The following is a 27905-nucleotide window of genomic DNA, read 5'->3' on the forward strand; positions in this document are numbered from 1 at the left end:
ACAGCAAACGAAACGCTCTCTTCGAGTTGCTTTAGTCCTAGCCACTTAACTCTTTAATTATAAGGAAAGAAAGTTTTGTTCGATTTGGATTTTGGCAAAATTAAGTAATTAATTAATTACGAACGAATTTCGTGTACTCAGAGGTGACACATTTGTGCGTAATAATGTTTATTATATCTTTTAGAATCATGTCGGGACTAAGGAACAATTAAACGTCACACGTATGCGGCAACATCTTTTAAAGGATTATTCCTTGACGCATAGAAAGTATAAAAGAGAATAGTTTCATTTATCGATCAAAGAGAGAATAGAGCGCTAAACGTGCAAACATCGGATTGAATTCAAACTACACATTAGCCGAAGATCACTTCGTTAAGTCAACCATCCTCTTCTGTCGTGTTAGGTTGAGCCGCGTATTACGGTCGGATGGCACAAAGCAAATTCGAAGCCCAGCTTGGAACAAATACCAACTATATTGACGTTTTCACGAGAAATGCGTCCTTTCTAAAAATCTCTGTACACAAACGCTTCGTTTCCACACCCTTAGAAAGGAACGTCTTTTATCGACGATATAACCGAAGGGGATGGTGATGTTAACTCGAAACTCGTTCCACATTTTCATACAAAAAAAAAAAAAAAAAAGAATACAAATTTTCCTTGTAATTATCGTTATACAACAATGTAATTTTCTTTAATGGATAAACAGGCGCTTGTTTTGTCCAATGTTGTTTCTCAGTCTTTGTTCATCGTAGCCAAGTCAAAACGATGAGTCATTTCGACAGATTAAATCTGCGGATGACAAGAGTCAGCCTGTGTATTATGTTGTATTACCATTGCCAGTCACGGAGCGACGCATTGGGCTTTTCTTTTCGATGACCCGAAAGTGATCCATTCTTCGACGCGTACGCATATCTATTCGATCGCAGAGGACTTCGATTCGCCTTCGTTCGCATTTACGCTGGGTCTTGTAAACATTGTGCCACATCGAACATGAAAGGATGAAAGAAACCCTTTCAATTCATAGATGAATGCAAAATTTCGTGTACTACATTGTACTATATTTTATATGGTAATTTATAATATCGCAATCACTCTCCTCTTCGTTCTCTTCATCTTTTTGCCCGTTCCTTGGCAGCAGCGGTTCCAGAAGTCGCTGAAATTCTTTCCTTAGGTACGTCATGTAACGCAAACGAAACAAAGTATGTAATATCTAGCATATTTGAAAGAAGTACGATTATTTTTCTTCGTCGACGTCCATTAGGCTCAAGCTATTTCTTGGTCATCTACTGTTTAAAAGTAAGTAGTAAAAGTACTGTGCAAAAGAGCATGATCGACAACGAGATACGATACTTGGCCTACTCAGAAGGAAGTATCGACGTTACGTACTTTGATATTCTAACTGAGACTTTACAAGGTACGTTATCGCCGTCAAACGGAAGAATTGAAAACTCGAAGGAAAGATTCAGGTTCTACGCTGGAAAGCAAAGACCAATCGATTAACGCGACGAGATTATAAGCAAGCGAATTCAGAACAGTTTGTTATGAAACGACAGCGATCTGTGGCACGTTAGTTCCAACCTCAATGGCGGTTACAGGTTACCTAGGGCTTCCTGCGGAAATGGCCAATATACTCCTCCGACCTCCAACTCACTCAGTCACTCGCTCACTCGGATCACTCCTGTTTGGTGTACCCCGTACCCATATGATCGCCCTGTCGCTCGACACGTACTCGTTACGGGTCATCATCGTGATCTATGCGCCTACAACAAATGTTACATCCTTAATCTGTCCTAGCCTGCTAATCCTACGCTCGTGCTCAACGAGAAAGTTGACATTATTCTGCAACTGTAGATATAGACCTCGTTACTTCGCGACGCGATTAGAACCAATTTAGCTCGATCAAGAGCAAAACATTGTCTCGATGATCCGAAGGTTGCGATAAAATTGGTAAACGATAATACAAAATCGAGGGATTAAAGGGATGAAATTACAAAATAATTTCACGTAATCTCCTGTCGTGTTTGTTTCTTTTCGAAAACCGGAGTGATAAATTATAATTCTCAAAACTAGAAACAACAGATGTGAATCCTGAAACAAAAAATATCTTAATATAATTTCCTAGTAGGAGCGACGATTTTAAAGAAATATTTACTTTGCTACTTTGTTCAACGGAAATTTATTAACAAAGTGATTACGGAAAACCATGTTTTGCCGATGTGTATCAAGTGCGATCTAATTCACACGTGCTCGTGGTCCATCGTTTGTTTTACATGCAACGTGATTATCGTACAAAAGGAGAAGCTTCTTGTAAGATGTCTAGACGACTAGCTCGATGCTTACCCTGCTTTACACGATACGGCAACAATTCGGCTCTATTAGACCAATAAAGTGTATCAAAGAGGAGGAATGCGCCCCGCGTCAATCGTACATGTAGTGTCGGTTTGTCTGTCCGTGCTTTGATATACGGGGTGCGGGTGCACGGATAATTTAGATTCTACCCGGCCATACGTTAGAAGAACGGGCCAGAAAAAAACAGCTACGAAAAGGACGAAAATTTTTGGTGTTGTACGAGAAATGAGAAGACAATCTTCCATGTAGCAATAAAAACATCTTTAAGTTTTCTTGAGAAAATCTCTTTACATATGCATGGAGTGGAAATAAAAAAATTATTGTACACATAATTGTTATATTTCCTACTTTAAGTTTCATATTTTTAAAAAGGAAGCAAAAAATGAGCGTTCATCGTGGTTTGTAGTTCTTTTTTTTTATATATATTCACTGGTGTTTGACTCGTCATTTATTAGGAAAAAGATATTTAACGATCAGAACGTACTGATAATAAAATATAGAATAAAAAGTTCTTAGAATATATTTTGTCCATGTTATGCTGACCCCTGATATGTGTATATTATCGAATATCTAAGTAAAGTTACTTCAGATTGTTTCCAATTTACACGTAGCTTACATACAAAAGAAGGAAATTTTTACGATTAAAGTAATAATTCGTAATTAATATAAAACATGCAAACGTCTACGGAACAAAGTTCGATATAACCAATTCCATGTGGCTTCCAATGCTTCCTAAAGATAATTGTTATCTTTATCGGAAATTAATTGCGATTCAATACTTCTGTAACACGTGATCGAAAGTAACACCTATATTTCTAGTACTCATTCGCTCGTTTCCCGCTGTTTCAATTATACGCGATACTTATTTACAATATAATGTTCGAAAACTTATCGTAATTCGATAACGTATATTTTTATCATGACAGACTAATATTAACGAGCCTATTTATATATACATTTATTTTATCTTATGCATTTTGTTGTTCTTTGAAAATTTTGTTTTGCGAGTGCCTATGCTACTTATCAATGCTTCGTGTGTTACTTAGCTTTTTTATCGGAAAATTCTTTACTCCAATTTTGTGTGTACATACATGGAATTTGTAATTACTACCAACATAGAATAAGTAATACATAGATAGTATCTTATATCTCAGCTTACCAGAAGAGGGCACCATCTCTTTGCCTCCAGCTTCGATTTAGATGTGTGTAACGCATACTTGTATATATGTATATGTATATTTTACAGAAGACTATATTTAACTTCTATTTGTTAATAAACTTTTATACTGAATATAATATATAAAATACTCCATGATTATTTATTCGTTAAATTTGTAACTAAAATGGAGGTTCGTATTATATTAGGAATTTTCATGTAAACCTGTCGTATGCCATGAAAATTTATATGGTAATTCAAGATGGAAGACGGTGAAAATAAAGCGGACGTTGGGCTGGATAAAGAGAAAAAGTCGTACGCAGGAATACCGGAGGCCGAATTTGTAGTAAGTATATTATTCTAACAAAAGATTTACATACTATATTGTTATGAAATTGATACCGATATGTAAATTCCGTGTATTTATATTATATTGTATTACGAAGAATATTTTTACAAAGAAGTAATCCTCATGGCTATTAATCATTTTTATTAAATTCTATAAAGTAAATTCTATGAAATTTTCATAAAAAAAAACAGCAATAAACATTTTTTAATCTCTCTATTTGTTAAATGAATCTTTGCTCATTTGCATAATCTATAAAAATACATGGGATATACACACTTTCTCGGTACGCTAACCGTATATGGTCACAAAAAAGACACGATGTTTGAAATCGAAAAATACACGTATTTTTATTTCACGTAAAATATTTTAAACGTAGGACGATGTCGACGCTTTTATGGCAAGACCTGAAAATGAATCAGCGGACAAAGTACTGCAGATGTTGGACGAGAATCATGGGAAATATAAATTTATGGAATATAATTTATTCAATAAGAGAAGACGTCTGAAAGCTCAGATTCCAGATCTAGAGCGATCATTAGAAATGATTAAAAAATTGCAGCAAGAGAAGAACAAGAGCAAAGAATTAGAGACACAATTTTTATTATCGGAACAAGTTTATGCAAAGGCTGTTATTCCTCCTACTGATAAAGTGTGCTTGTGGTTAGGAGCTAATGTTATGTTAGAATATACTTTAGATGATGCTCAAGAGATGTTAACAAAAAATATTGAAGCAGCAAAGAGAAATCTAGGTTATGTTGAACATGATTTGGATTTTGTAAGAGATCAATTTACTACAACAGAAGTTAATATGGCACGTATTTATAATTGGGAAGTAAAACGCAGGCAAGCTGCTAAACCAACATGAAGGCTGTCTTTTTTTAATAAATTCAATTTGCACGCGACAAATGCCTAAAACTCCAAGGGTAATTATACAGATGAAATAAATATCGAACGAAATCACATGTGTTATTATTTATTATATATGTATATTTTATATATTATATATATATATATATATTGTATACTTTTTAATAATATATAATATTCTTAATTCTCCTTTTTTCTTTTCTTTTTTTTAAGGTTACTTACATTGTCAAATGGAAAGAGCCTGGGAATAAAAAGTACTGTTGGAAACTGTCAATGGAATAAAGGACTCAAATACTACACATTTAGGTTATAAGCTAGATACACCAATATTTATGTATATTGTCACAAATACATCTGAATTCTAACTTAATAATGTTGTTTTGTGTACTTACAGAAAGATCTATTACCATATTTATTATATTAAACTTAAATTTATATTTTAATACTTTTGCAACAAAATATACAACTTTTATAAAAAAACAAAATAATACATTATGTTTATTATTTGAAATATCACATAAATCAAAATTTAATTTGAACATTACTTTCTAACTTATCATCCTGCTTGTATACTTTGATTATGAACTACGTTCTATGTAACCACGTTTAATTTAGTTAAAAAAGAAATATAAAAAGTATCACTATATACTTTTATGAACATGATTAAGAAATGGGCTTATGACTAATGGAATTTGCAAGAGTCAAACTTAATTTATCTTATGTTTTAAATTGTCTTAGAAAGTGATTTTCTATATCTATTTTAAGGCACATAGTCAGTCTGACTTTCTGTGAAAGTCAGTGTCCAGCACGGACTAGTATTCTATTATTGTCTAAAACTTTGTAGTTAAATTATTCTGCTCCTTCGTCTGCTTCGTATTTCACCAATTTTGCCTTTAACTCTGTGATCTTGGCCTTAGCTTCTTCCAGTTCTTTCTTTAACGTTTGTACTTCAATGTCAACTTCCGTGATACCTCCTAAATTTTGACGAATGTATCTACAATACAATTCAGGAAATATATTGCACATCAAACATACAGGTAACTACTGGTTTTTTCATGACATAAACCTATTCAACCACTCATATATTAAAAGGATACTCTAAAGCATCATCAGGTTTTTCTGGTTCTTCGTATAAAGACACAAGCACCTTTGTAAGAGCATCCATAACGCCTGCTCTTTCCAGATATTTTCTGAATTCCTCTCTTTTAGAATCAGGTGGCTGAAATAAATATTTCAAAAACAATGAGTATTAAAATTGATATCATATTCGTAAATTCAAGTATACACGCGATAATCAAATAATTTGAATCAACAGCACTACAAAAACATCGAGCCGCCATCACTATTAAAGAAGTCGTGTAGAATCAGTATTACCTTGAAATTCGACATTTTTATTATCTTTATACAACTACTTTACGATACCCTGCAACTATTATTTATTAAATAGTTTAAGGAAATTCCGGCAACACGTGCTTAACAAACCACGCGACACCTCGATGAATTAAACCGTTATGACACTCGTTCAGAACAAATGCCATATGATATATGTACACGATTTTCAAAACAACATATATTCGAAACAATTTTTAATTCAGAAAAAAATGATCATTTACCATTGTGATAAGTGAATGTAGCGTGTAATGCCAGTGAAAATGATCGTATTCTTTTACTTTGTTTCACTAGAACACAATTTACGAAATTAGCGTACTTTCGATAGTAAAGTTCGAATGTTAGTGTAGTTTATTTCGATCGATGTCACCCCAGTCAAAGAAGTATCTCGCATGGACCCATATCCGATATCATTTAAAAAATTGTTACCTCAAGATAAAATTTAAGTAATCATAAAATAAAGTATCAGACAATATATAATAAAGAATTATAAACGAAATCAGTGCAACCGTTTGATTAATATAAACTTTATTTTGAAATATGTTAGATTCGTTAACTAGAAATTTAGTCGAAATATAGTATAATGAGAGATATTGTACTTAAACGTGTATCGTGTATGTACTATATCGAAGCATTGATTGCATTCAAAATGGCGAGATAATATTTACACCGTAATTTTCGCGTCACTTTTCAAACAAAGGATTTAATAAAAAGAAATTTAACATCATTTTTAAGAGTCTTGTTGTAATGTTTCTTGGAAAAAGAGAAACTTTTTCACGGGTAGTGCTGACTGGTGCTATAGGTATCTGTTCGTTCATTGGTGATCAAGGTTTAAAACATGGAAAGACTGCTGCAACACGCGCGATTTTTGACAATGTCACTCACGCAATTGTCGGTGGGCTTACTTGGGCAGTTATCTTAAATTTGTCAAAGAAGTCTCTTGCCCAAAATTTTTCGAGTATTTTCTGGAGCTTCTGTTTGTCGTCTTTTATTGATGTAGATCATTTTATCGCAGCATGCAGTTGGAAGTTAAGTGTAAGCAACATCATAACCTTTTGTAATTTGTGACAATGACATTTGAGATTTAAATTTTGTTATTTCTTTTTACAGGATGCTACACATTTAGAAAAACGACCATTCTTTCATTGCACCACTCTTCCTATAACGATATGGATCATGCTAAGTTTCTACGCAAGTGTATTTAATTATCCAAAGCTCGGCTACTATTCATGGATAATATTGGCAAGTTTTTTAAGTCATCATATAAGAGATGGTACGAGAAGAGGCTTATGGTTTTGTCCTATTGGTTCTACGCAACCCATTCCATATTATCTATACTTAAGTATGAGTATGATGCTTCCTCATATGCTGCAATGGTTAATGGTATCATCTGTGCATGAATCTAAGTCTCTGGATAATGAAACATTAATTGATATTGTATAGATATTGTAAAATAGTTGACTAACTGTATGTATGTACATATAAATGGACGCGTAATCTCATTTTTATATTAATAATATGGACATATATTTTTTTAATAAGTCATATATTCTTTAATTGCATTCATTACAAATAAATATTTATATTTAAAAAATAACAATCAGTGTACATATGAAAATATCTTGATTACCTGATTAAAAAGAATGAAAATAAAAATTATTTTCAAAAACATGATCTTTTTGTATCATAACAAAGGACTGTTCAAACAATTTAACCTAATTTAGAAATCAGCAGGAAAATAATTTTCATAGTTATTGTTAAATGTTGAAGATGAAACATAAAATACCAAAACAGGAAAATCTTATATATAATAACACATTAACGACCGCTGACGTATTACTATTTCTTCTTATGGTTACTGCAAGCTTAAGAAAATCAATTAGCAATGATTCTGAAAAAAGGAAATTTCCTGTAATTATTTCAATTAATAGTAATGAATAATATAATGTATAATGTTTAAAAGGGAACTTCAAATTCTTATGTTTATCTTTAAAAACTTGTAGCATTTTATCGCGAGATCGGTGAAGTTGTCGGTTGCAAATGTGTTAGAAAGGGTTAGTTGCGTCCATAATGTTTACATAGTTGTTTCCACAGACAGGTGTATTCAGTAAACGATCATTGTTCACGTATGCCGGTCTTTTGTGTTACGTGTCTCCAGAGGTAGATCGACGTTTGATTGCGATGTAAAAATTGAACGATACCCACGTAAATACGTGCGTGCTGTAATACGTAGGGACTTGAGAGGAAGACGCGGAAGACACGGATGCCCTTGCAAAGTCAGCCGCGCGCACACGTGTGTACACGTACACCTTCCGTAGGCTGGAGGGGTTTATCAGCATTCAGCATTGCTTTGCTGGCTCTGTTACACACTTTACTTCACTCTCGTATTCGTTCGCGATCGTATATTAGTGTTTATTTACCTAGCTACATACCTTTTCTCTATCGAGCAACGATAGAGTTTTGCGTCGGCGTTAAGAGAAGTCCGTGGCTTAGTGAAGCAATCCATCTTGTAATTGAAAGTTTCAACTGTGTTATTATCCTGCTATCTCTTCCATGTTTTCACCATGACGCCGTCCGATTTTTACCACGAGAAATTCATTCTTCGTTTTGAACATGCTTTTCGTGAACAATTATGGCTCGTTAGCTGTGTTTCGCGAAAAAATAATCGGTGACATTGAGTTTTGCCTTCTCTACTGTGTTGTACCCTCTTGTACATAATATTTTTAAAAATTTTGTACGAACAGCAAAGGATTTCGCCGAAAGAGAATTTTACAATACCACCAGATTTTCGCAGATATCGCATCGATCACGATAACGCGTTGATATCGTATATCTTGATTGTGTGTGCGCCAGTCCAGTATTGTCTCCAGACAGATCCCGTGTCACTTTTACTCCGTTTATAATATATTTACCATGGTAAGTACACGTAATTCTACTTTTCCTATGGATTATTTCTATAACAATCCTAAGGTCAGAATGTCACGGGCTCTGCCCAAAAATCGTGTCTCAGCTAATATGTACAAACCGTGCGACATAGTTTCATTTTAATACAAGTATACATATATATCAAGGTTACCGCTCGTCTTACGATTACAATGATTAGAAGACTCATTCCGAGTAATTGTTCCGTGATTAGGTATCGTTTCGATGGAACGATAAAATACTGTTTAATATGACTTTGTGTTCATAGATAGCTAATTAAATTAAACAATCGTTGTTCCTTATCACCTGTGCATTAACGCTCCGTGAAATTTCACATGAAACAAGGCTAATCACGGACTTGTAATAAAGCTTGTTTTGTAATACTAATTACAACCACTCGAGCGGTTCCCTATTAGAGATGCAACTATGTATCTTCAAGGTTGAACTGGCGCAAGAAGAATCACTGGAATTATGCGATGAAAGTGATTCACTGCGAACATTTACAATTCTACTGTATTCAGCGTAGAATAATACCATTCGGTGACAGCATATGCATCACTTCATTCATGCCGCCTCGAACGTTTCATATGGCGGAACGTATCCGCGATTCATAAACTTCCTGTTTGCATCCAATATGTTTATCAAGTTTTATGGCGTCTTGACATCTGACGCGTTAAACGCAGGTTGCGAAATAACGCCTCGAGGAAGTGCAAAGCAACCGTGCGTGACAAAGATTCTTTCACATTCTTGCATTCTCACTATGTCCATCTTTGTTACGCCCTCGCTCTATTGGCACATTTCGAACCGCGAGAGTCTTTCACGTAAAGAGGAATTCGTTATACGTTCGGTCGATCGTTCATTCGGTTGGCTACTGCTTTAGGAAATTTTCCCTTTAAAGCAAACGATCATATTACTAGATAAACTACTAAAAGCGATACTTGGGAATTTTTCAAAATAGATACCGTTGTCGAAATGATGAAATTTCTTATCAGTACAGGTCTAAAGTTAGATGTTCGATTTTCCAGGGAACCGATGACTTGTTGCTGTATTTTGCTATAGCAGCCGGTATTGTTGGTGGTGCTCTGTTGCTGCTCTTCGTTTTAGTGTTCGTACTGTTTGTCAAAGTGAATCGATTATCGAAAGATGGGTGAGTACTTTCCTGCGAAAGGTAGCACTTTCTTTCTCTTCGCTGGTGTGTGCAAAATCCATTCCCGATTTCTGCTTTTAATTTTTTGTATTTAAACGCTGTCGAGCTTTGCTTAAATGGAAAAAAGAAAAAAGAACTAAACTAAATGTACAGCAGGCTTTGCTCGTTGAATAATATAAATTAAATGTATTTTAATTGAACGGGTTTTCTGATTGAACTCGATGGATATTTAGTGACATAGCCAACGTTTCGTTTTTTTGGGACGGGCCACGTTCTCGACGAACTAGGAATCCGAATAAATCATGTAAGATTTACGTAAGATTCTAAACGTTCAAATATGATTGGCGAATCGCGGTTTTACGGAGACGTGCGAGCGAAAAGAAATATTAATTCGTGACTCAGTACGGCATTGATATCGTATCTTTGCTGCGCGCGACACGATTGTTTAGCTTATCTTGGTAAAAGAATGTGAAATGGATACGGGAATTAAAACGTCTTGCACGCGACCAGATTTCTTTTTTTATAATTATTTTCCCGACTTTCTAAAGTATACTTGCTTCTAAACTACATTTGAAATATCTCTCGAATAAAATTATAATTACTTTTATATTATACTTTTTTCGCACCCAGCAATATTTATGTTATTAAATTGACAAAAATTGTTCAGGTTCAATCATCCGAACAGACAGAACATGATAGCGGACTATTGTTACACGAATCCTACAATTGTGCCAGGAGAATTGCTATCGCGTCGAGGATTTTCGATGTATAGCGGTTCCGAAAACATTGACGATGATTACAGAATGAAGAGGGATCAATCTGGCACTTATCTCGAGGCACGGTCAAAATTTTGACATAAAACCATAAGTATAAACAATTCATCGAGTGCGTGACTTTGGAAAATACAAAAGATGGATTAATTTGATGTTATTAATTAATTATACTCTTGTATCGAATGTTAAGTACGAATGTCTACGAATGTTGACAGAGGTGTTGTTCTGTTACATTTGAATTTAATTACCATCTGCCATAAAATTCATTTATGTGTATATATATTTAACTATATATAATATCTCTTTTGTTATAAAATGATCAAATTAGAAGTAGAAACGTATTTTTTATGAAGTATGGAATAGTTAATGGGAAATAATACGAACGATGTGTAAACGTATAGAGTTATCTATAAATTTTTTTATCTATAAATGATAACGTCTCGCTAAAAATTCAGCTATCTCGAAATAGTACATTCGATTACCGATAGATTACGCTATACGCATTAGTCACTCAGGGAATTTGCTCACGATGATAAGAATTAAAAATCAGAATAGATGTAAATATAATCTATCGCAATGTATCGCATAATTCAATTTAAATTATTACTAGAATTGTTTACATTTCTCCACTATTTCGCTTTCGTCTTTTTCTTCTTTCAGTCGTTTATTTTTCGTTTCTAGTACGTAGTTATTAGTGATTGAATTCCAAAGATCCTTTACATAAAATAGCGTGTATTATGTTCGTAACGTGTAATAATCATAATAAACACTGTTGCGTTCCTTATTTTGTCTATTCATTGCCATTTTACATCTGTAATTTTTAATCGAAAGTAATCCAAATCTGACATTATTCATTTTAATAAGTACATAAAAAGCTATTAAGTGCTTTCCCTTAGCGAATTAATATTTTCGATTGTACGTTTACAAAATCATGGAAAAATATCGCACGTGACTCCATTAAATTCGATGTTATACAAAAAGCATTACATATCTTCCAATTTAGGATCGAATTTCATCAATAAATTATACATTATATTTATCATCCAATCACACGTAATCCTCTTACCGTGCATTTCCATTAATGTCCACTTAACTCTCGTGCAACGTGTGTGTCCCGGTAATTATTCCCTTGCGATCCGGTATCACCTCAGAAATTGAACACCACTCCGGTATTCCGATCCCTCGAGGCCTACCGATACATACTTAACTCCCACTCGAATCGCGAAAAGAATCGATTAATAAAATCTGTATCGACAACCAGGGGGCACCAAAGTAGTCAGGTTTGACACTTAACAACAGTGACTCATATTGTTGACATCTCAACGTCGTTTAGAACGAAACAAATGTTTTTAAGAGCGAAAAACAAAAGTTTAGAAGAACCAAAAATAAATTATCGAAGGTTCCAGGATGTTTACCATCTAAGCAGAAATTCTACGAATTCTACAGGATGCGTCGCGAGACGGTCGCAGGTGCATGTTAACCGCGAACATCTACGACTCCATGTATGTAAGTGATTGCATCAGGTAGTTACTTGCGTATCTCTTTTTAGAGCGGAAGTGGAACACCTTCCGACCGATATACGCAACAACGTCGATGTGGGTGGCGATGAGGATGTAGGTTGGGACACAGACGATGCTACGGGGAGTAGGCAATAGCATGGGGATAGGCCGTAATTGGTATAAAATCATCGAGCAAACACATCGGACAAGACAGCCTGAGGGTTGTGGGCGGCGTTACGTGCCGTCGCCTTGGTAACCGTGGGGCGATTCTGCTAAAGCACCCCTTCGCCTTGATTGCGCACAGGCCCAACCGCCCCCGTGTACGTACGCTCTGCTATCTATCTATGTGTGCGTGTGTTTCGCGCGTGTACTGCGTGTTTCTATATGTATACGAGTATCCGCGAAAGCGCCATCTGGTCTTAGCTACATGCCAGATTTACAAGGCGCGCTCACGGTCCGTTTTTCCTTGTATTACACGCATCTCCTGTCGACTATGCGTGCATGGAAACTATCCTTAACCGGCGGCATACTACCACAGAGATCAGCTACCATACTTTGGGAAATATTTCACTCTGCGCGAGTTTGTCCTAAGGTATCGTCGAGAATCTGTCGGATTCCATAATGGCCGCTATGACGAAATTTAGATTACAGTTTCGTTTCTAGAAGAATCTATAATAACGTAGTATGCAGCTTTTCGTAGAGTTAAATCGATGTAGAATTTATTTTCGAAATAATTTCTTGAATTGAACTATAACTTTATGGTCTTTGTTTAGGGCGGAGATCGAAATAAAGATTATAGCGGAGTATGCTGCTAAAGCTCTCTCCCTTAATAATAAGGGAATATCACACCCTCTGTATTTGGATATACCTATATAAGTGCTTTCATCGGAACACGCAACTTGTCGAGTGTTTAGTTTAACCGCACCCCGTGGATCCGCGTTTATGCTCCTAATCGGACTGGATTATGGTCAGTTTCGTCGTGTCGCTCGTAAACCATGTCACGAGACATATGTTATTCTTCGTGCATTCGATCGCCACGTGCAATATTTTCTTTCGTTTTCCAGCGAAACATAACAAGACTCATTGCACGTGTCGTTGAAAACGTAATCCGTTCGAAATCTGTCTTCAATGTCTGTATAATCGATCATTGAATCTTCAGTTTCCATCTGTTTCGCACGAACCTAGATTTTTATTCTCTGTCCAATTAAATACGTAATCTTCTTATCCCACCATCTTGTCAGATATTTTGACTTTGTACTACATAAAAAAAAAAAAAAAAAAAAAAAAAGAAAAGAGAAAACAAAACGAATATTCTTCGCATCGCATGTCACCTATTTAAAAAATCCTATAAATTATCTCAAGTAGATCCATTAATCTTTCTATCGTTGCAAGAACGATTAGCTACAAAAAAACCGCTCCCTTCTTTCGAGATAATCCTGCAAAGATTTGATCGATCTACTTAAATTACCATCATTTTATTCATTGTTACGTTTCAAACGTTCCCGACACGTCGAATAAGAAAGTCCGATTTTCACGATCATGTAGCCGATGTCGATCACACGTCTCTCGATTCTCGTCAAATTAAGGCGCCTTCGACCTTCCTTCCTCTGGTCGTCGGCTTAATCGCGGTCAGCGTCGGGACGTCGCTGTCGGGAATGGGTCGCGTCCGCGACGGGTGATCGCGCAATTTCACAGGATCGTGACTGCGTCAGATTCGCTGGCCGAAGAATTTAACGAGGCGCACGCGGCTCGCCCTCCTTCGGTGCGATCGTCGTTCCAATCGCACACGTTCGATAATAGCGGCCCTTGTAAACGCGAACACCCTTAATCATTGTGTCCTTGTTACACCAATCTCACGGCTGATGTATATTCATGGACCTGTCCACGCATGTCGAACCAGAATCGTGTAAATGCCACCGATCGCTCACCCGACCTGCTCGAACACCCGATACGATCATTTTCATGGAAGGGTGGATTTCGTGTAACGTACGATGACGTGCAGGTTGTTGATTGATATCTGGTAAGCAATCACTTGGTTACGAGATACATCGATGTTTCTAAGTATCGCGATACCTACTCGTTACAATCATTGGAAAAGACTAACAAGTTTTACTTTGGTTAATCCTGTTGTTCTTTTTGGATCTACGATCCACGTGACATGCAATGGATGTTACGTTTCGATCGATACGTAGATTCGTAACAAAATAATTAGTATTTAAGAACGGAGAAAAGTATTCAATTTATATCAAGTATCAGCAGCTGTTCCAATATGTGTAGATTTAGAGTTGTCGAAAGTGGCGTAAATCGACAGCGTGAGGTTTCGTCATTGGATTCTTCCAAGTTAATTGTAATTTTATTAGAAACGTAATATTATTAGTTGATTAATTGTTTAATTTGTTGATGCTTCCTTCGGGCGAGGATAAATTTCTCGATATTTTGCTTGAAATTTTTTATATCCACGGTCCTTACAGAATTGAAGTTTCGAATACGCTTCAAAAGAGATTTCTTAATTTCTCCGGTTCTCACAGTGCCAAGTCGACTTTCGAATCTCACGAACACAGTGTGATTCTGTTCTCGAATAGAAAAATTAGTGACTCCTCCCGTGAAACCTGTCTTTTTAGACTCTAATAGCGGAGCCGAGACTGACGGCGATTATAAAGAGGCACGTGCCTCCCTTCATGAGCGACCCCATGCAGACAAGCACGCGACCACCGAAAGCTAACCCAAGAATCGTACACGGCACAATTAATTTATTGTTCGTGCCGGTGTAGTGACAATCGGGCGAACGCCGGAGAAAAACAGGATCGTTGTTTTCTTCTGTTTCATTCGGGGGGATCCGGGAACGGATGCTGCCAGCCGATCCTTCGCCTTTGTCGTGGGATAATCAACGACCTCTTCAGAATGCCGAGTTTTCCTCGATGGTATAAATTGTAGGATTTCATAAAAAATTGTATAAAATTATAAAATATTTAACTTTGGTGAACAAATTCTCGCAACGTTCTTCGTACGTCTTTTTAAAGACTTTCTTTTATAGTTTCACAGTTTTATTGTCGCAGTTTTTACAATTTAATATTAGCTTTCGTCGCTCTCTCTTAATACCGTCTTTATTTGTTTTTCTTTTTAGTAATCTTATAGTTTTATCTTTTTGTATTTTGAAAATTACCATTGGGACACATAATCCCTATTTTTCTAAACGTCGGGAAATATCTTTTAATCCTGAATTATAAATGGAAGAAGAAGATTTATAATCTTGAATCCAAGATAAATGCGAATCATTTGTTTAAGATATTTCATGGGATATCCATGGGGTGTCCACGTGTTTCGGCTTAATTTTTGGAAATTCAGTGAAAAGGAGAAACATGTCACCATGTCCATTATGTTATTTGTCTTTCACGGATACTTTAGGGAACAGGATTTAGCATCATGGGAAATTCCCACGGTAAAGGGGAAACTTCGTCATCGATAAAATATCAAATAATCCGAAAAAACGACGATTTATTCCAATAGTTTCGTGTAATGAATTTATTCAATGCATTCGATAAAGTGTTTTTAATCAATTGAAAAAAAGAAAAACAGGAACACTTCTATCATCTTACTAACATCGAATAATTCGCTTCAAGAATAGCTCGATTCGTTTATTGATTTATTTCAATTGCTCGTTACCTTCGAGATACAATAATTCCAATCGTGACGAGAGAGAACAAAATTTGAAGTTTTTATTCGTTGAAATAGATTTAAACGCAGATTTAAATACAAATATATCGATTGAAAGAGGAGGATCTATGTACGAAAAGAAAATAAGAGAAAAAGAACAGCAATAAGATAGATCATCAGAGGAAAATATCGATTATATTTTTCTCGCAATAGGTATGCAGCGCGCGCGCTATCACTTTTACAATATTTACAACGGTTACAATAGTAACGTATCGTACAACACGGTGATCATCACCCCAACTACCAAACAGTACCTTCGATTCTTTAATTTACATCGATTATAAATAATAGCAGCTCGCAATTGGCAATGTGTACACGTGTATTATACATGTGATTTAGTCTCGTGGTGCTAACGTGGCGGCCTCGAGCAACTCCTAAGGTTATTATAGTATGGAAGTTCGATAATAAAATACTTCGATGATTAAGACGTAACTGGGATCGCCAGAATACTCTATGGTCATATTTATTAAGTATTGGGTTTTGGAGATGCGCGCGATATTTAAATAAATGCGGTTTAAGATATAACAACGGTGATATTTGTACCTTTGTTTTCTCTTCTAATACGAAGGAGGGTGTGTTTCTTTGGTCGGTTGGTACAAACACCGGTCAGTCTTCGGGTCTACCTAAGAGATATCTACTGTATTTATATATAAGAGTTTCGACCAGCTATGAACGACTATGTAATGTACATGTCTACAAATTAAGTATGTATCTCGCGCTATTACGTTCGGATCTCCTCCGATCTCCTCACATTTCACCTTATGTACAGTTACACGCTTGTAATTTCTTATTGGCGAATAAATGCTAGGGTTAGTACTTTTACAGAACATTTCGTGCAATTAAATCGTATAAAATCACTCGTCCATCATAGACACGATCGCGTTATTTCCCACCTCAGGCATCTCGAGTTTGAGAAGAATTTTAGCTGTTCACGTCCAGCGTGTAATTCGCAGAAATTCTTTTCTTTTTCCGTTATTTTAATTTCATCTTGGATTGAATTTTTTCGACCGTTAATGTTATCTCGAATTTGGCTGATACGAACATTCTCTCGAATCGTCGATTCAAATCCGTCTGCTTTTTCTACGATAAATCCGTTCGATTAAAAATCTCATTAGCATTTGAATCGAAATCTTCGTTAAATACACGATCGAAATCGTTATCTTAGCTAATGTTGACGAACGTCATTAGCGATCAAACGATTAGATTGGTTTACGTCTAAATAAACGCTTAAGTGGTGAAAGAGAAAGAGATGAATATGTTAAGAGGTGTTCTTACAATTCTTACAAAATGAAAATCGCATTTGCCACACGAACGTAACCACCCGCTATAGAATATCCGAAGCTTAACTTATATTAATCTCGAAGCAATTATTCAACGTAATTGCCACAAGGTGCATATTCTTCAAACAAGAAGCTTAAGTGATATGTGAATAAAGTATAACAGACCTAATGACCAGCGAATTTCACAACAGATCGTCACTCAATATGCTACAATACGATATAGTAAACCTCCGGGATCGCAAATCCTTAAACGATTATCATCTTCTTAAATATATCAACTGTACAGCTATTCTCGTTAGAGTCTTACGCAAATTCGGCAGTATATTCAGCGACATTTTTAATATTCCCAATATTTCTAATATATTTTTCCTCGTGATTCACTCGACATGCTGATTTCACTTGGAGTTTTTCACGATTTTTCACTGTATCCTCCGCCCGAAATAATCTTCCATATTTCCGATGGTCGAACGCACCAAATCTTAGCCTTCCATTGAACAATCTGTTCGCGTTCATCGTTCACCATTATCCTCGAATTATCGATATTCGAGCGTTCTTGCAGGAAATCGTTGTTTGTCCCACCAGAGAACGTATCACAATAGCACGACTCGTTGTTACAGTTGGTATCGACGTGCTATGCGCAAGCCGCGTCTAGTTCGTGTCAGTGAACGAACTGATGATGTGCTTCGTAATGATGTTGATAGTGAATCAGGTCTTGCACTGAGCTTGGACTATATTGCTGCGAGTCTACGATCACACTGGTGTAACTGGCTGGCGTTGCTTCTTGATGATGATAGGAATGCTTCGCGGGATTATTGTTAGTATTATAGTGACTCAAATGGGGTTGGTACGAAGATTCGTAATGTTGAACGTTGCTGGAAGCACTGGTACTCGCGGTTGCATTGTGAGTCTCGTTATTGAGACTGCAATTAGGGTGCATGATCACGCCACCGACTTCGTTTAAATTAGATGGCGCCGAGTCAGGCATATAGTGATGATAGTAAGGATGATAACTGTGCGGTACGGAGTATACGCTCAGAGCATTCGGTAAATGAGTATCCATGGCGTCTGTGCTGCAACAGGAACTCGACGAGGTGGAGTAAGGTCTGTTCTGTTGGCTACTTTGGGGACTGTGTTGTTGCTGCTGCTGCGGTGGTGCTTGCTGCTGTTGAGCTTGTGTCTGTGGTTGTGGCTGCGGTTGTGGCAGGTTTGATGGAGGCGTCGAATGATCTAGTAGATGAGGGGAGTGCTGGTGTTTCTGTTGAGCGGTTTGGGGACTGTGTTGCTGCAGGTTCGACGGGGAGTTTGCGTGATGCATAGGGTGAGGATGTTGCGCTTCTTGTTGCTGCGATACCGAAGCTAGTGGGTCTTGATGCATATCTGAAAGAAAAATTGTTCACTTTTCATTTGAAATTCAATACCTCGTAATAGAATTTCGTTTATATGAATTTGTCGGGGGACAAATAGTTTATAATTGCAGACATGTAATTGGAATTGATTAAAATTCCTTTCAAATAAATCGAGTTCATACAAACGGAGATCTACTATATTTTAATTATATATATAACAAGTTTTCGATCATTCGCCGAAAGTGTCAGTCGTATTTTTGTATTGTCTTTCGATTCGAGCCGGTATAGTGTCAGTCGACCGTTTTACGTATCGTCTGCGATATTTTTTTAGTTTTTATGTTTCTCTACTTACTTCTACTTATTGTATTATATTATGTTATATTATATCTGTTATATTACTGCATCTTGGATACGCTTGGATACTATGATCATTTGTAAGGAATGTGTTACAAAAGTGTTGATTCAGTGATTTGGGTTTCTTGTGGCAGTGCGTCTCGTTATAGTTGCCAGGACTGGTCACCGGTAGCACGATGATCAATTTTTAGATTGCAAATCGCCTGTCGATTCAAATTCACCCTCTCTCTCTCTCTCTCTCTTTCTCTCGCTGGATCTCAGCAACGTTCAGCTCCTGAACGGTTTTCGTGAAATCTTCAGTTAGAAGTTAGAAAGCATTTTATCCGCCTGAGATTCACGAGAGAATGATCTTGAACATTATTGCCGATGGCAAACTTAAATAAAGTCGGAAATTTCCAGCATTTCAAGTAGAGGTTTAAGATCTAAACTTAACACGTTGAGGTTGACTATTTCTTCTTCGTCAGAGCCATATATGATAACTGTACTTGTTGAAACTTGGTTATGCGAAGGTATTGCCAACTCAGAGTTTGACTTGCACAATTATAATATCCATAGATTCGATGGAAACTCGACTACAAGCGATTTTCGCATGGGTCATATGTTGATAGCTGTTCGTAAGTCATTGTTCATTTGCTTTTGTGTAGAGATCCAGTGTTCGGTATTTTTGCTGCAGCCAGTGACTTGAATTTATATGCAGCGCACGCTAGATCGGTCGAAGATTCTTTTCCTTTTCGCCGTGCATTTACCTATTTCTAATTGGCCATTGCAATTTATCAAGCATCTCTTGGTATAGTGATTCGGTTAATGATCTTGTGTACACATACTTCCCTCTTTTTTCGCTACATAGATAAGCTTTTTCGTTATGTAAACAGCTTAATTTCATCGGTTCATTTCAACTAGACTTTTTACTTAACTTTTGTGGTAATATTTTATAGATTTAGTTTTCTCTTCGGATTTCGTCAAATTTTAACTTGAAACGTGGATCTCGTACTACTCAGTCCTAGTATCGACTTCGGTTTCTCTGATCTTAAACCGTTTAAACCTTGTGACGCTCGAACGTCGACGTTAATGGTCGATTTACTTTTTACTCGTAAGATGCTTAACGACATCGTAAATAGCCCCGAAATTGCAACGCAATTCGAATTGCGGATACCTCGGCTTTCTATTAGATCCCGTCTCCTTTTTAAGCAGGAGAGCTCGCGCTCTTTATGGCCAACAAAATTGTTTAAGTAGGTTTGTTACAAAGGTTAATTTTCATTGCGAAGAAATCAACTTTTCCTCTACTTCAGCTTCATCGTCAGATACACCTACAGGCATAGTTTACTTTCTGTTCTCTCGAGATAAATGCTTCTCATATTCTAACAAACTACAGTCCGTAAACATAATGATAACGACAATAACAACGATGTTAGATCGTAAAGCTTTATATCTATTTAAAAGTTTTGCTTCAGAGCATCCTTACCTCCATATTGGTAAAACCAGTCGGAGTTGTATTTTAGATTGTCTTCGTGAGAGCTGCTGTTCACGTTTTGCGGCTGATAAGACGGCGACAGATAATGATTGTGATTCGTCAGGTCAACGTACTCGGGTCTAGGATAAGTGGCACCGTTTGCGTAATCGTTATCAGGCGATTCCTTTGATCTGGTTCGATATGCCGGTGAACGGGGGCTGTGATTGTCCAGCTCGTTGATGCTTCCGCTGGTGGTCTGTGTCGACAGAGGGGTGTTGGGAGGATTGCTCGAGTTGGAGCAGTAGGACTTTTGCTCGCAATTCAACAACAGGTCCGTGTTCTCTGGTTTCGTCAACACGTAGTTGACCGACACGATACAATGAGGTCGGGAGCTTCGGGAATTGTGCACTATCGTGACGTACGACTGCATCCAGACCCATCCTCCTGATTTCGTCAGAAACCTGTAGTACTTGGTTATCACTTGGCCCTTGTACAGTACTGTGAACAGAAAGAAGGAGAATAAAACACGTTGGATTTATCGTTATCTCGACAATCACTCTGCTATCTACAATTATGTTTCTTGGTCGATCGACCACTCAACGGACGGAAATCATTTTTATAGTCGAATATTTTAGAAAAGGCTGTTTCGTGAATCGATGAAAGGAAATTTTCGAGCGTAACGTCGATCGTACAATCCGCAGGCGCAGACATTAGTGGCATTATGTCAGGCTCCCTTCGAGTTGCGCTCGTGAAACTGCGAGTCTGTTCAAACAGTGATAGCAGTAACAGCCTCCTCCTCTCTTGCCCTCTTCTACCACCCTTTGCCCCCTCTATCCCCTCTCTTCCTTCTCGTTCACCCTCGCGCTGACGTTCACGCACACACAAATACACACAGACGCGCGCGCGCACACATATACACACACACGTAGACATCTAGACACGTATACACATCGGGCCAGCCTCTCTTTTCTACTCTGCTCATAGCGCCATAGCAGCATTGTTCAATCAATAATGTACACCGTGTATGTAATACGTATGCATATACTTAGACTTTAAGGTGTTGGCGCGCCACACAAGACGGGACAAAGAAAGAGGAGGAGGAAAAAGGGAAATGCTGTTATACTGCGATGCTTCGTCTGAAAAGTCGACTCGCGGAGGATGGGAGCTAAGAAAGATCAAAGGATATTTCGTCAGCGAGGGCGTCGCCGAGTTAAGCAGCGTCAGCTGCTTTTGGCCTTGCGAGAGCCTCTTCGAGCACTCTGATACCACGCCGACGCCTCTGACACCGCTTTCGAATACACACGCGTCAGGAGAAATAAGGCCTATTTCGATCGACACCAATTTACTATTCGCCTCGTTCATAGTTACAGTTGTTACGGTATATCTATCGTATCAGTTTTTAACATCTTTGCCTATAACGTTTTCAACAGTAATTCTATAGGACCTGGAATATTTGTTCGTGTTTCGTATAAACATCCGATATAGATATTAATATCGTGCAAGTTTTAAGACAAGTTACGTTTCAAGTAAGAATATCAAACGTGTAAAAATAGTCTGAAAATTTCAGCGTTTACTTGCAATTCGAGTATAGGTTACTGCCTTTGAAGATGAAATTAGAGAATGAAAAGATAGAAATTGTTTGCGATACTTACAGGTTCCATGAGCGTGCCTCAGTTGCATCATGTCGCAACCATGCACGTAATGATACAGCGTCTTCTCGATCAGATCCGGTGGATCATAGCCAGTCAGTTGCGATACACTGCAACAGCAAGAAGAAAGATGAAAACACCTTACAATATCCGCTATACTGTCTTCCTTTGGCTACAAATATTTCAGAGAGGAATATATTTATTTTTGCCGGGATTTGCCAAAGTCCAGTCGAATTCGAGGTTTACATAACCGTCGTCATCCATGGAGATCGATTTTCCGGGCGCGATATAAAATTTCATCCCGCGTTCCATCGCCCTACCCCGTATTTATACTCCGTCACGTGTTCATTTCCCAACGTGTACACGCGACTGAAACGCGTATACGTGTATGATATAGCCTTGTCTGCGCGGGATATTTATTTGACGCGAATAAAAAAAAAAAAAAAAAGAAAAAATAGGAAGAATAAAAAAAAGTGGAAGGAAGGGAAAAAATATCTAGCGAGACCGTGGTAACACGAAACTGATTTTAATGGCCGCCGAGCAGGACCCTTCTCTCCCCCGGCGTCGAAATATCGACGACGCAACTTAACACCGTACCGTAATTACTGCGACAGAAATAATCTGGCTCGTTGTTTCGTCGAGTTTCTCCCCCCCCCCTTTTTTTTTCTTCTCCCGCTGGTCGAATTCGATCGAGCCACCAGACAAATAAAAGTGATTCACCGAAATAATGTCTGACACGATTGATTTTCTTCCTTACTTCGCGTCCACGAAGATCAACTTCAAGTCCAACGACGCACGAAACATGAACATGTTCTGATATAGTTTCACTTCTGTTAGACAACGTCCCGGTAGAGAATGACCCACCGCTAGTAGACCGACTTTTCGAATACAGTGTCGACCTGCACCGTCTTCGTATTCCGAGCCTACCGGTCCTTCTACGATACACCTTAGGTAGCCGGAACAATGAATCACCTGTAACAAGTAATAAATTCATTTATGTAGAGAAATATCGTTCGCGAACACTTTTTGGTTAAGACTTACTATCTCCTTCTTTTATTTCGATTCTAGTCTTTCCTGAGATTCAAATTTACTGGATTTGCATGAAAATGTGCAAAAATTTTGCGACACCTACCGACGCTTATATCGCTTCAATTATACAATTAGTTTTTAAAACGAAAGGTTGGAAAGTTTTTCAGAGAAATTAAAAATTGGCCCAACTTGCTTAGGCCGAGTCTAATTAACTTCTCACGGAGGAATTTCGTAATTAACTTTCGATCAACTGCAGGGCCACAGTTTAAAGGTAGGAAAGGGAGAATATTCAAACGAAAGATCGCAATTAAGGGCGATATACTCGACATGGAGGACTTATAGTTATTTACACATGTGCACGTGATTATTCTTAATGTTATACAGCGGTTCCGACAGGACGTAAGTGCGACACTCGAGCGAGTTCATCGGGGGGGTTGAAGTGCGGATTTTCGCGTGGAACAACGCCGCTTCCGGGGGTAAATTAACAATTCCTGCTTAATTAAATGGCCGATGAAACGGAAAAAAAGCCTCGTTCAACGTCGCCTGTGTCTCGAGTAGATGGCGGATTTGTAAAGCAAATAGGCTTGTTCCGTATGCCCGCGTTGCATTCTCGCTTCTCTCATATGCAATTTCGCGATGCATCGGCGCGGGCCCGAGCGTGCGAGTACGGGAACACGAGGGTGAAACCGGCAAGAAACGAAATACATAATTCGTAACGGGGTGCGGACTCGCTCGATTCCGTCTGTGGAAACGAGCTCGAGTGACGCGCTGAAGAATCGATTTTTTAATAGGTACAGTATCATCCAGTAATAAATTGAGCTAAATCGAGTCTCAGAAGACAAACTCTTTAATTTCTTTATACAGTGACATAACAGTTTGATACTCGATGAACAAATGATTTGCTTCCATTTACCCAAAATGGAATTCCATAAATTCCATAAATTCCACGGACGATGTAAAAAATAATATTCCTAACATCATCTCCGCAATCTTCTCGTCGTGGCTCCCGAACGATTCGATTAAGTTTAACTCGATAAAATTTAGAATCAACGAAATTCTAATTCGCGTTTCACGAAAACGATTACGCAATAGATGATTCCTCGCTGCCAAAGTGATTTTTCTTTCGTTTAAAATTCCAACTTTGGTTATTTAAAAATTAAGTTATACGATGTATATTTCTGAACCCTATCAAATACATTAGAAACGATCGTTTATGAAATTTCATAAATTTCTCACTTATCATATCTTCGAGAAACTTGTATTTACGAATCTAACAAGTTGTTCTTTTTCCAACTATTTCAGAGTGACATATTCTTTCTTTTTGCTTCTTTACCACAATTTACCTATATAGAAATTTCTTAAAACCAGTTAAACATTATAAAAAAAAAGTGCAAGGTTCGTGATCGCCGAAGATCGCGACCCTTCGACTCGTTTGCGCAATCGTCGATCTAATTCACTGAAAATCAGACGAAGCGCCTACTCGCGCCTACGCAAAATCCGGCCAACAATAGGTTTGGTCTTTGTGTGTCTAAGTGCCATACAAAAAGCCACCTTCGTCCCATGTAAACCCCTTTGGCGAACTCGCCTTTAACAGCTTACAGGGGTTGCATTCATGACTTTGCTCAACGCCTATTGGGGTCTTTTCTGTGTGCGATTTCGTCGAGAGCCACGGTCATCATAGCGCTACAGGCTTGAACGACTATTTGCCAAACATTTTCCTCTTCGAGGGCAGTCTCCTTCGCCACGGCAAGTGCAAAGTGTTGCAGGTCCCTTTCTCTGTGCTTACCCTTTACAAAGGATAAATGAAACGATGGTTATTGCCCGAACATATGTGGAACATTTGGTAAAACCAACGTGGATCATCCGTGAAAGTATTGGGGTGGATATCCTGATTTTCGGTAAATCGTTTGTGGTATTAATGATCGTAAATCGTGGCGAGCAATTGTCGACGAAATCTGGACCGCACCAGGGAGACTGATTTAATCGGATCGATGAAAGTAATTTGGGTAATCCATGAATAACGATGCGCGCCGTGTTCGGAACATCGATCCCAGCCTCGAAAAGTGGATTTCAGATATTCGCTTTAATATAATTGGTAGCTTGAGCGAGATTCGAGAATATTCGAAAGAATACGGTAAATAATTATACGTGTAAAATTATTAGGACGATCGATTATCTCTGATAGAGCGTGATTTAATCATAAAATTAATGGACCTGTAATGATTTTATTTAGCATAGAATGAAATCGATCTTCAATTTGCATTAACAGAATATTCATAATTTTCAAATCCAGTAAAATTACATTGTCGTTTCAGAAACTCGTTGTCGTCGTGTTTCTTAAATTTCTTAATTCACGAATCACGTAAAGAAGATTCTTGTTGACTGATGAAAAGACTAGCCGTGTTAATGGAAACTGTGATGTCTAAACGAAACACGTATATCGTATATTTAATCTCGTAAGATATTATTTAGTAGACGATTTAGATTTATATTCTACCGATTTTACAGCGTTATAAACGACACTTCGAAGTTATTAATTCGCGTAATTAATTCTTGATGAAATAAAAGAAAATTTTGTAAATACGTCAACAATTTTCTGATTTTTCTATCAGAGAAAACACGCTAGCGAAAGCAAACGGATGGAAAGACACGTTCGAAATATAGAAAAATTATCTGGAAAGCTGAAATCGAAACGAATCGAGAACGAAATGGAATCGACTGAAATAAAATTGTTCCACAAAGGAACCACGGCCACGGAGATTGATCTTCGTAAATTTCGATTATTCCGGATATATGAAACACGTTCACGTAGCCGGTGTTTTTATTGCACGAAAGGAACGGATGCAGTTTAAGCAGCCTTCTACCTGGTGGCCGTTTTCTTTTCGACTGGCGCGTGACCAGGACAATACCGTCCCTACTTAGCTCGCCACTTCTTATCTCTTATTTAGCATTTGAATTTTTATTCGTTTTATGATTTCCTGTGCAAGCAGCCTAGGCGTTATGCTAATCGTTGAACGCCTTCTCCTCGTCGCCTTGTCTCGCGGTTTGTTTGCTGCGAATATTGCGCGATTTACGAAACCCAATAAACCGATAATCGCGTACTTTCGTCTCGCAAGATAATCGTTAACTCTCGAATTATTTCAGGAAATTTCTCGTAGTTCTAACGCAAAATCCATCTTCTTAAAATACGTGTATCGTTGTAATTATATTATCGTTATTCGTAACGCTAAAAGTCAACCAATGACCAGAGTATCAAAATGAATGGTATATGCATACGAGAATACAGAGTAGTGGCCTGAAGGTTATAGCGGTGTAAGCGAAAATTTGAAAAATTCTCGTTTAATTATTTTATAAAATTTGTGAAAGACGGGCAATTTTCTGAACGTCGGAAAGACGCGAATCGAAGAATTTTTACATAATTTTGATTACGTTACCTTGTATCCCTCCGTGACTAGTCCCGCACATCTCTTCGCCAAATTGCACTTCATTCTGAGGATAAAGACGCGTTCTAGTTCGATTTCGCCTCTGGAGTTTGCAGGCGGAAAAGTGAAACCAGCGAGATCCGCCGGGCTCTGTGGTAGGTTTAGGACCGATAACATTTCAGCGTGATCGTTCTGGTAGATGTACTCAAAGATACTGTTACCCGTTAATTCCACCTGAACTCATTAACACTTCACGTCAGGTGATTCTGCGTGAAATTCTCATCTTCCTAGCAGAAGCTTAGAATACTTGCATTGAATAATTCGAAATAGATATAAGAAGGAGATAAAACGTATATATCTGACCTGTGCCATTCCCAAATGCACGCTAGCAGTTTCGCTTATGTACATAATTTTTCCATCAGGCGCCAACACAAACACGAAACCATCCAAGGCCTAAAATAAAGAAATCTCCTTTCAAACGTAATCCAACGATCGCAGAGACGAGAAAATAAGGAGAAGAATATTCTGGTCTTTAGAATTTAGATTTCAACGCCTCGTTACGGCCTGATCTCTTTCGTATCGAACAGAACAGCTTTCAACTCCTGGTCGCGCCCTTATCTCGTTCAATTCGATAGGAGATGAAATTATAAAAATAAAGAAAATGAAGCATCTGTCTGTGGTACTACCAAAGGCTAAACGTTGACGTTTATACGTCTGACAACGTATGCAAGACCGTTAGATCGATTTATAAGGCGCGACACAGAGAACGATGAGTGCTTACTTGCAAAATATAACTAGTCACCTCCTTGAGGGCGATTTGCAGGGATATGTTGCCTGGCTGGGAAGCGCCCCATTCTTCTCCGAGCCCTGAAAAATCATTTCACCGCCGTCAAACTTTCGGCTGAATTAATTTTCCTAAACGACGGCGACATTTAAATGTCGCTGAAAGTATACCTTTTGCTTTTCTATCGCTTGGGAATAAAGGGAAATTCACGCTCGGTTCTTTCGCTCGTTATTGTTTTAAAACTTAATCGTTGCCATCTAACAACTAAGAAAAGAGGTTTTCTCCGTAAGGACGCGGCACACATCGTACAGACGCGTCGGTCTCGTCATCCCGATATACATGTTTCTAGCGACGTTTCATACACGACGTGTAAGCAAGCCTATAGCCAAGTATTTCGTGTCCGCGCATTAATTACATTCACGCGCG

At 37.7% G+C, this 27905-nt stretch overlaps 5 protein-coding genes across 9 annotated transcripts in view; 3 read left to right on the plus strand and 2 right to left on the minus strand.

Annotated features, from left to right (window-relative positions):
- The first annotated feature begins 3695 nt into the window (after window positions 1-3695).
- Window positions 3696-5091, plus strand: LOC117240321 (prefoldin subunit 3). Its single transcript, XM_033506301.1, has 3 exons — window positions 3696-3851; window positions 4231-4777; window positions 4935-5091. Exons 1-2 carry the CDS (start codon window positions 3768-3770, stop codon window positions 4717-4719), a joined length of 573 nt encoding a protein of 190 aa, XP_033362192.1. The 5' UTR covers window positions 3696-3767; the 3' UTR covers window positions 4720-4777; window positions 4935-5091.
- A 266-nt stretch (window positions 5092-5357) lies between these two features.
- Window positions 5358-6505, minus strand: LOC117240336 (c-Myc-binding protein). Of its 2 annotated transcripts, none has more exons than XM_033506334.1 (3): window positions 6335-6505; window positions 5819-5940; window positions 5358-5715 (listed from the first exon to the last, which is right to left on the minus strand). In XM_033506334.1, exons 1-3 carry the CDS (start codon window positions 6335-6337, stop codon window positions 5571-5573), a joined length of 270 nt encoding a protein of 89 aa, XP_033362225.1. In that variant the 5' UTR covers window positions 6338-6505; the 3' UTR covers window positions 5358-5570. The 2 variants fall into 2 exon arrangements, with proteins under 2 accessions (XP_033362225.1, XP_033362214.1); XM_033506323.1 differs by lacking the exon at window positions 6335-6505 and adding an exon at window positions 6096-6257.
- Window positions 6506-6723: 218 nt separating this feature from the next.
- Window positions 6724-7612, plus strand: LOC117240297 (transmembrane protein 267). Of its 2 annotated transcripts, none has more exons than XM_033506282.1 (2): window positions 6724-7145; window positions 7221-7612. In XM_033506282.1, the coding sequence occupies exons 1-2, from the start codon at window positions 6858-6860 to the stop codon at window positions 7551-7553; spliced, it is 621 nt and encodes a 206-aa protein (XP_033362173.1). In that variant the 5' UTR covers window positions 6724-6857; the 3' UTR covers window positions 7554-7612. The 2 variants fall into 2 exon arrangements, with proteins under 2 accessions (XP_033362173.1, XP_033362177.1); XM_033506286.1 differs by having other exon boundaries at window positions 6726-7139.
- A 946-nt stretch (window positions 7613-8558) lies between these two features.
- On the plus strand, window positions 8559-11075 carry LOC117240328. The gene is made up of 3 exons (XM_033506311.1): window positions 8559-9026; window positions 10058-10179; window positions 10847-11075. Exons 1-3 carry the CDS (start codon window positions 9024-9026, stop codon window positions 11031-11033), a joined length of 312 nt encoding a protein of 103 aa, XP_033362202.1. The 5' UTR covers window positions 8559-9023; the 3' UTR covers window positions 11034-11075.
- A 5001-nt stretch (window positions 11076-16076) lies between these two features.
- Window positions 16077-27905, minus strand: part of LOC117237261 (single-minded homolog 2) — a 31097-nt gene continuing 19268 nt past the window's right edge. For 2 of the 3 annotated variants that reach the window (XM_033501033.1, XM_033501040.1), the window contains exons 3-9: window positions 27477-27562; window positions 27059-27148; window positions 26708-26929; window positions 23002-23216; window positions 22248-22354; window positions 20608-21093; window positions 16077-18822 (exon numbers count right to left, since the gene is read on the minus strand). In XM_033501033.1, the coding sequence (XP_033356924.1) occupies window positions 18104-18822; window positions 20608-21093; window positions 22248-22354; window positions 23002-23216; window positions 26708-26929; window positions 27059-27148; window positions 27477-27562 (1925 nt within the window). In that variant the 3' untranslated portion in view covers window positions 16077-18103. The remainder of the gene's footprint in view (window positions 18823-20607; window positions 21094-22247; window positions 22355-23001; window positions 23217-26707; window positions 26930-27058; window positions 27149-27476; window positions 27563-27905) is intronic. The other variant, XM_033501049.1, reaches the window with a different exon arrangement.

This window comes from Bombus vosnesenskii, unplaced genomic scaffold (genome assembly GCF_011952255.1).
Source record: "Bombus vosnesenskii isolate JDL3184/JDL3185 unplaced genomic scaffold, Bvos_JDL3184-5_v1.1 scf7180000013264, whole genome shotgun sequence".
NCBI classification, from domain to species: domain Eukaryota; kingdom Metazoa; phylum Arthropoda; class Insecta; order Hymenoptera; family Apidae; genus Bombus; species Bombus vosnesenskii.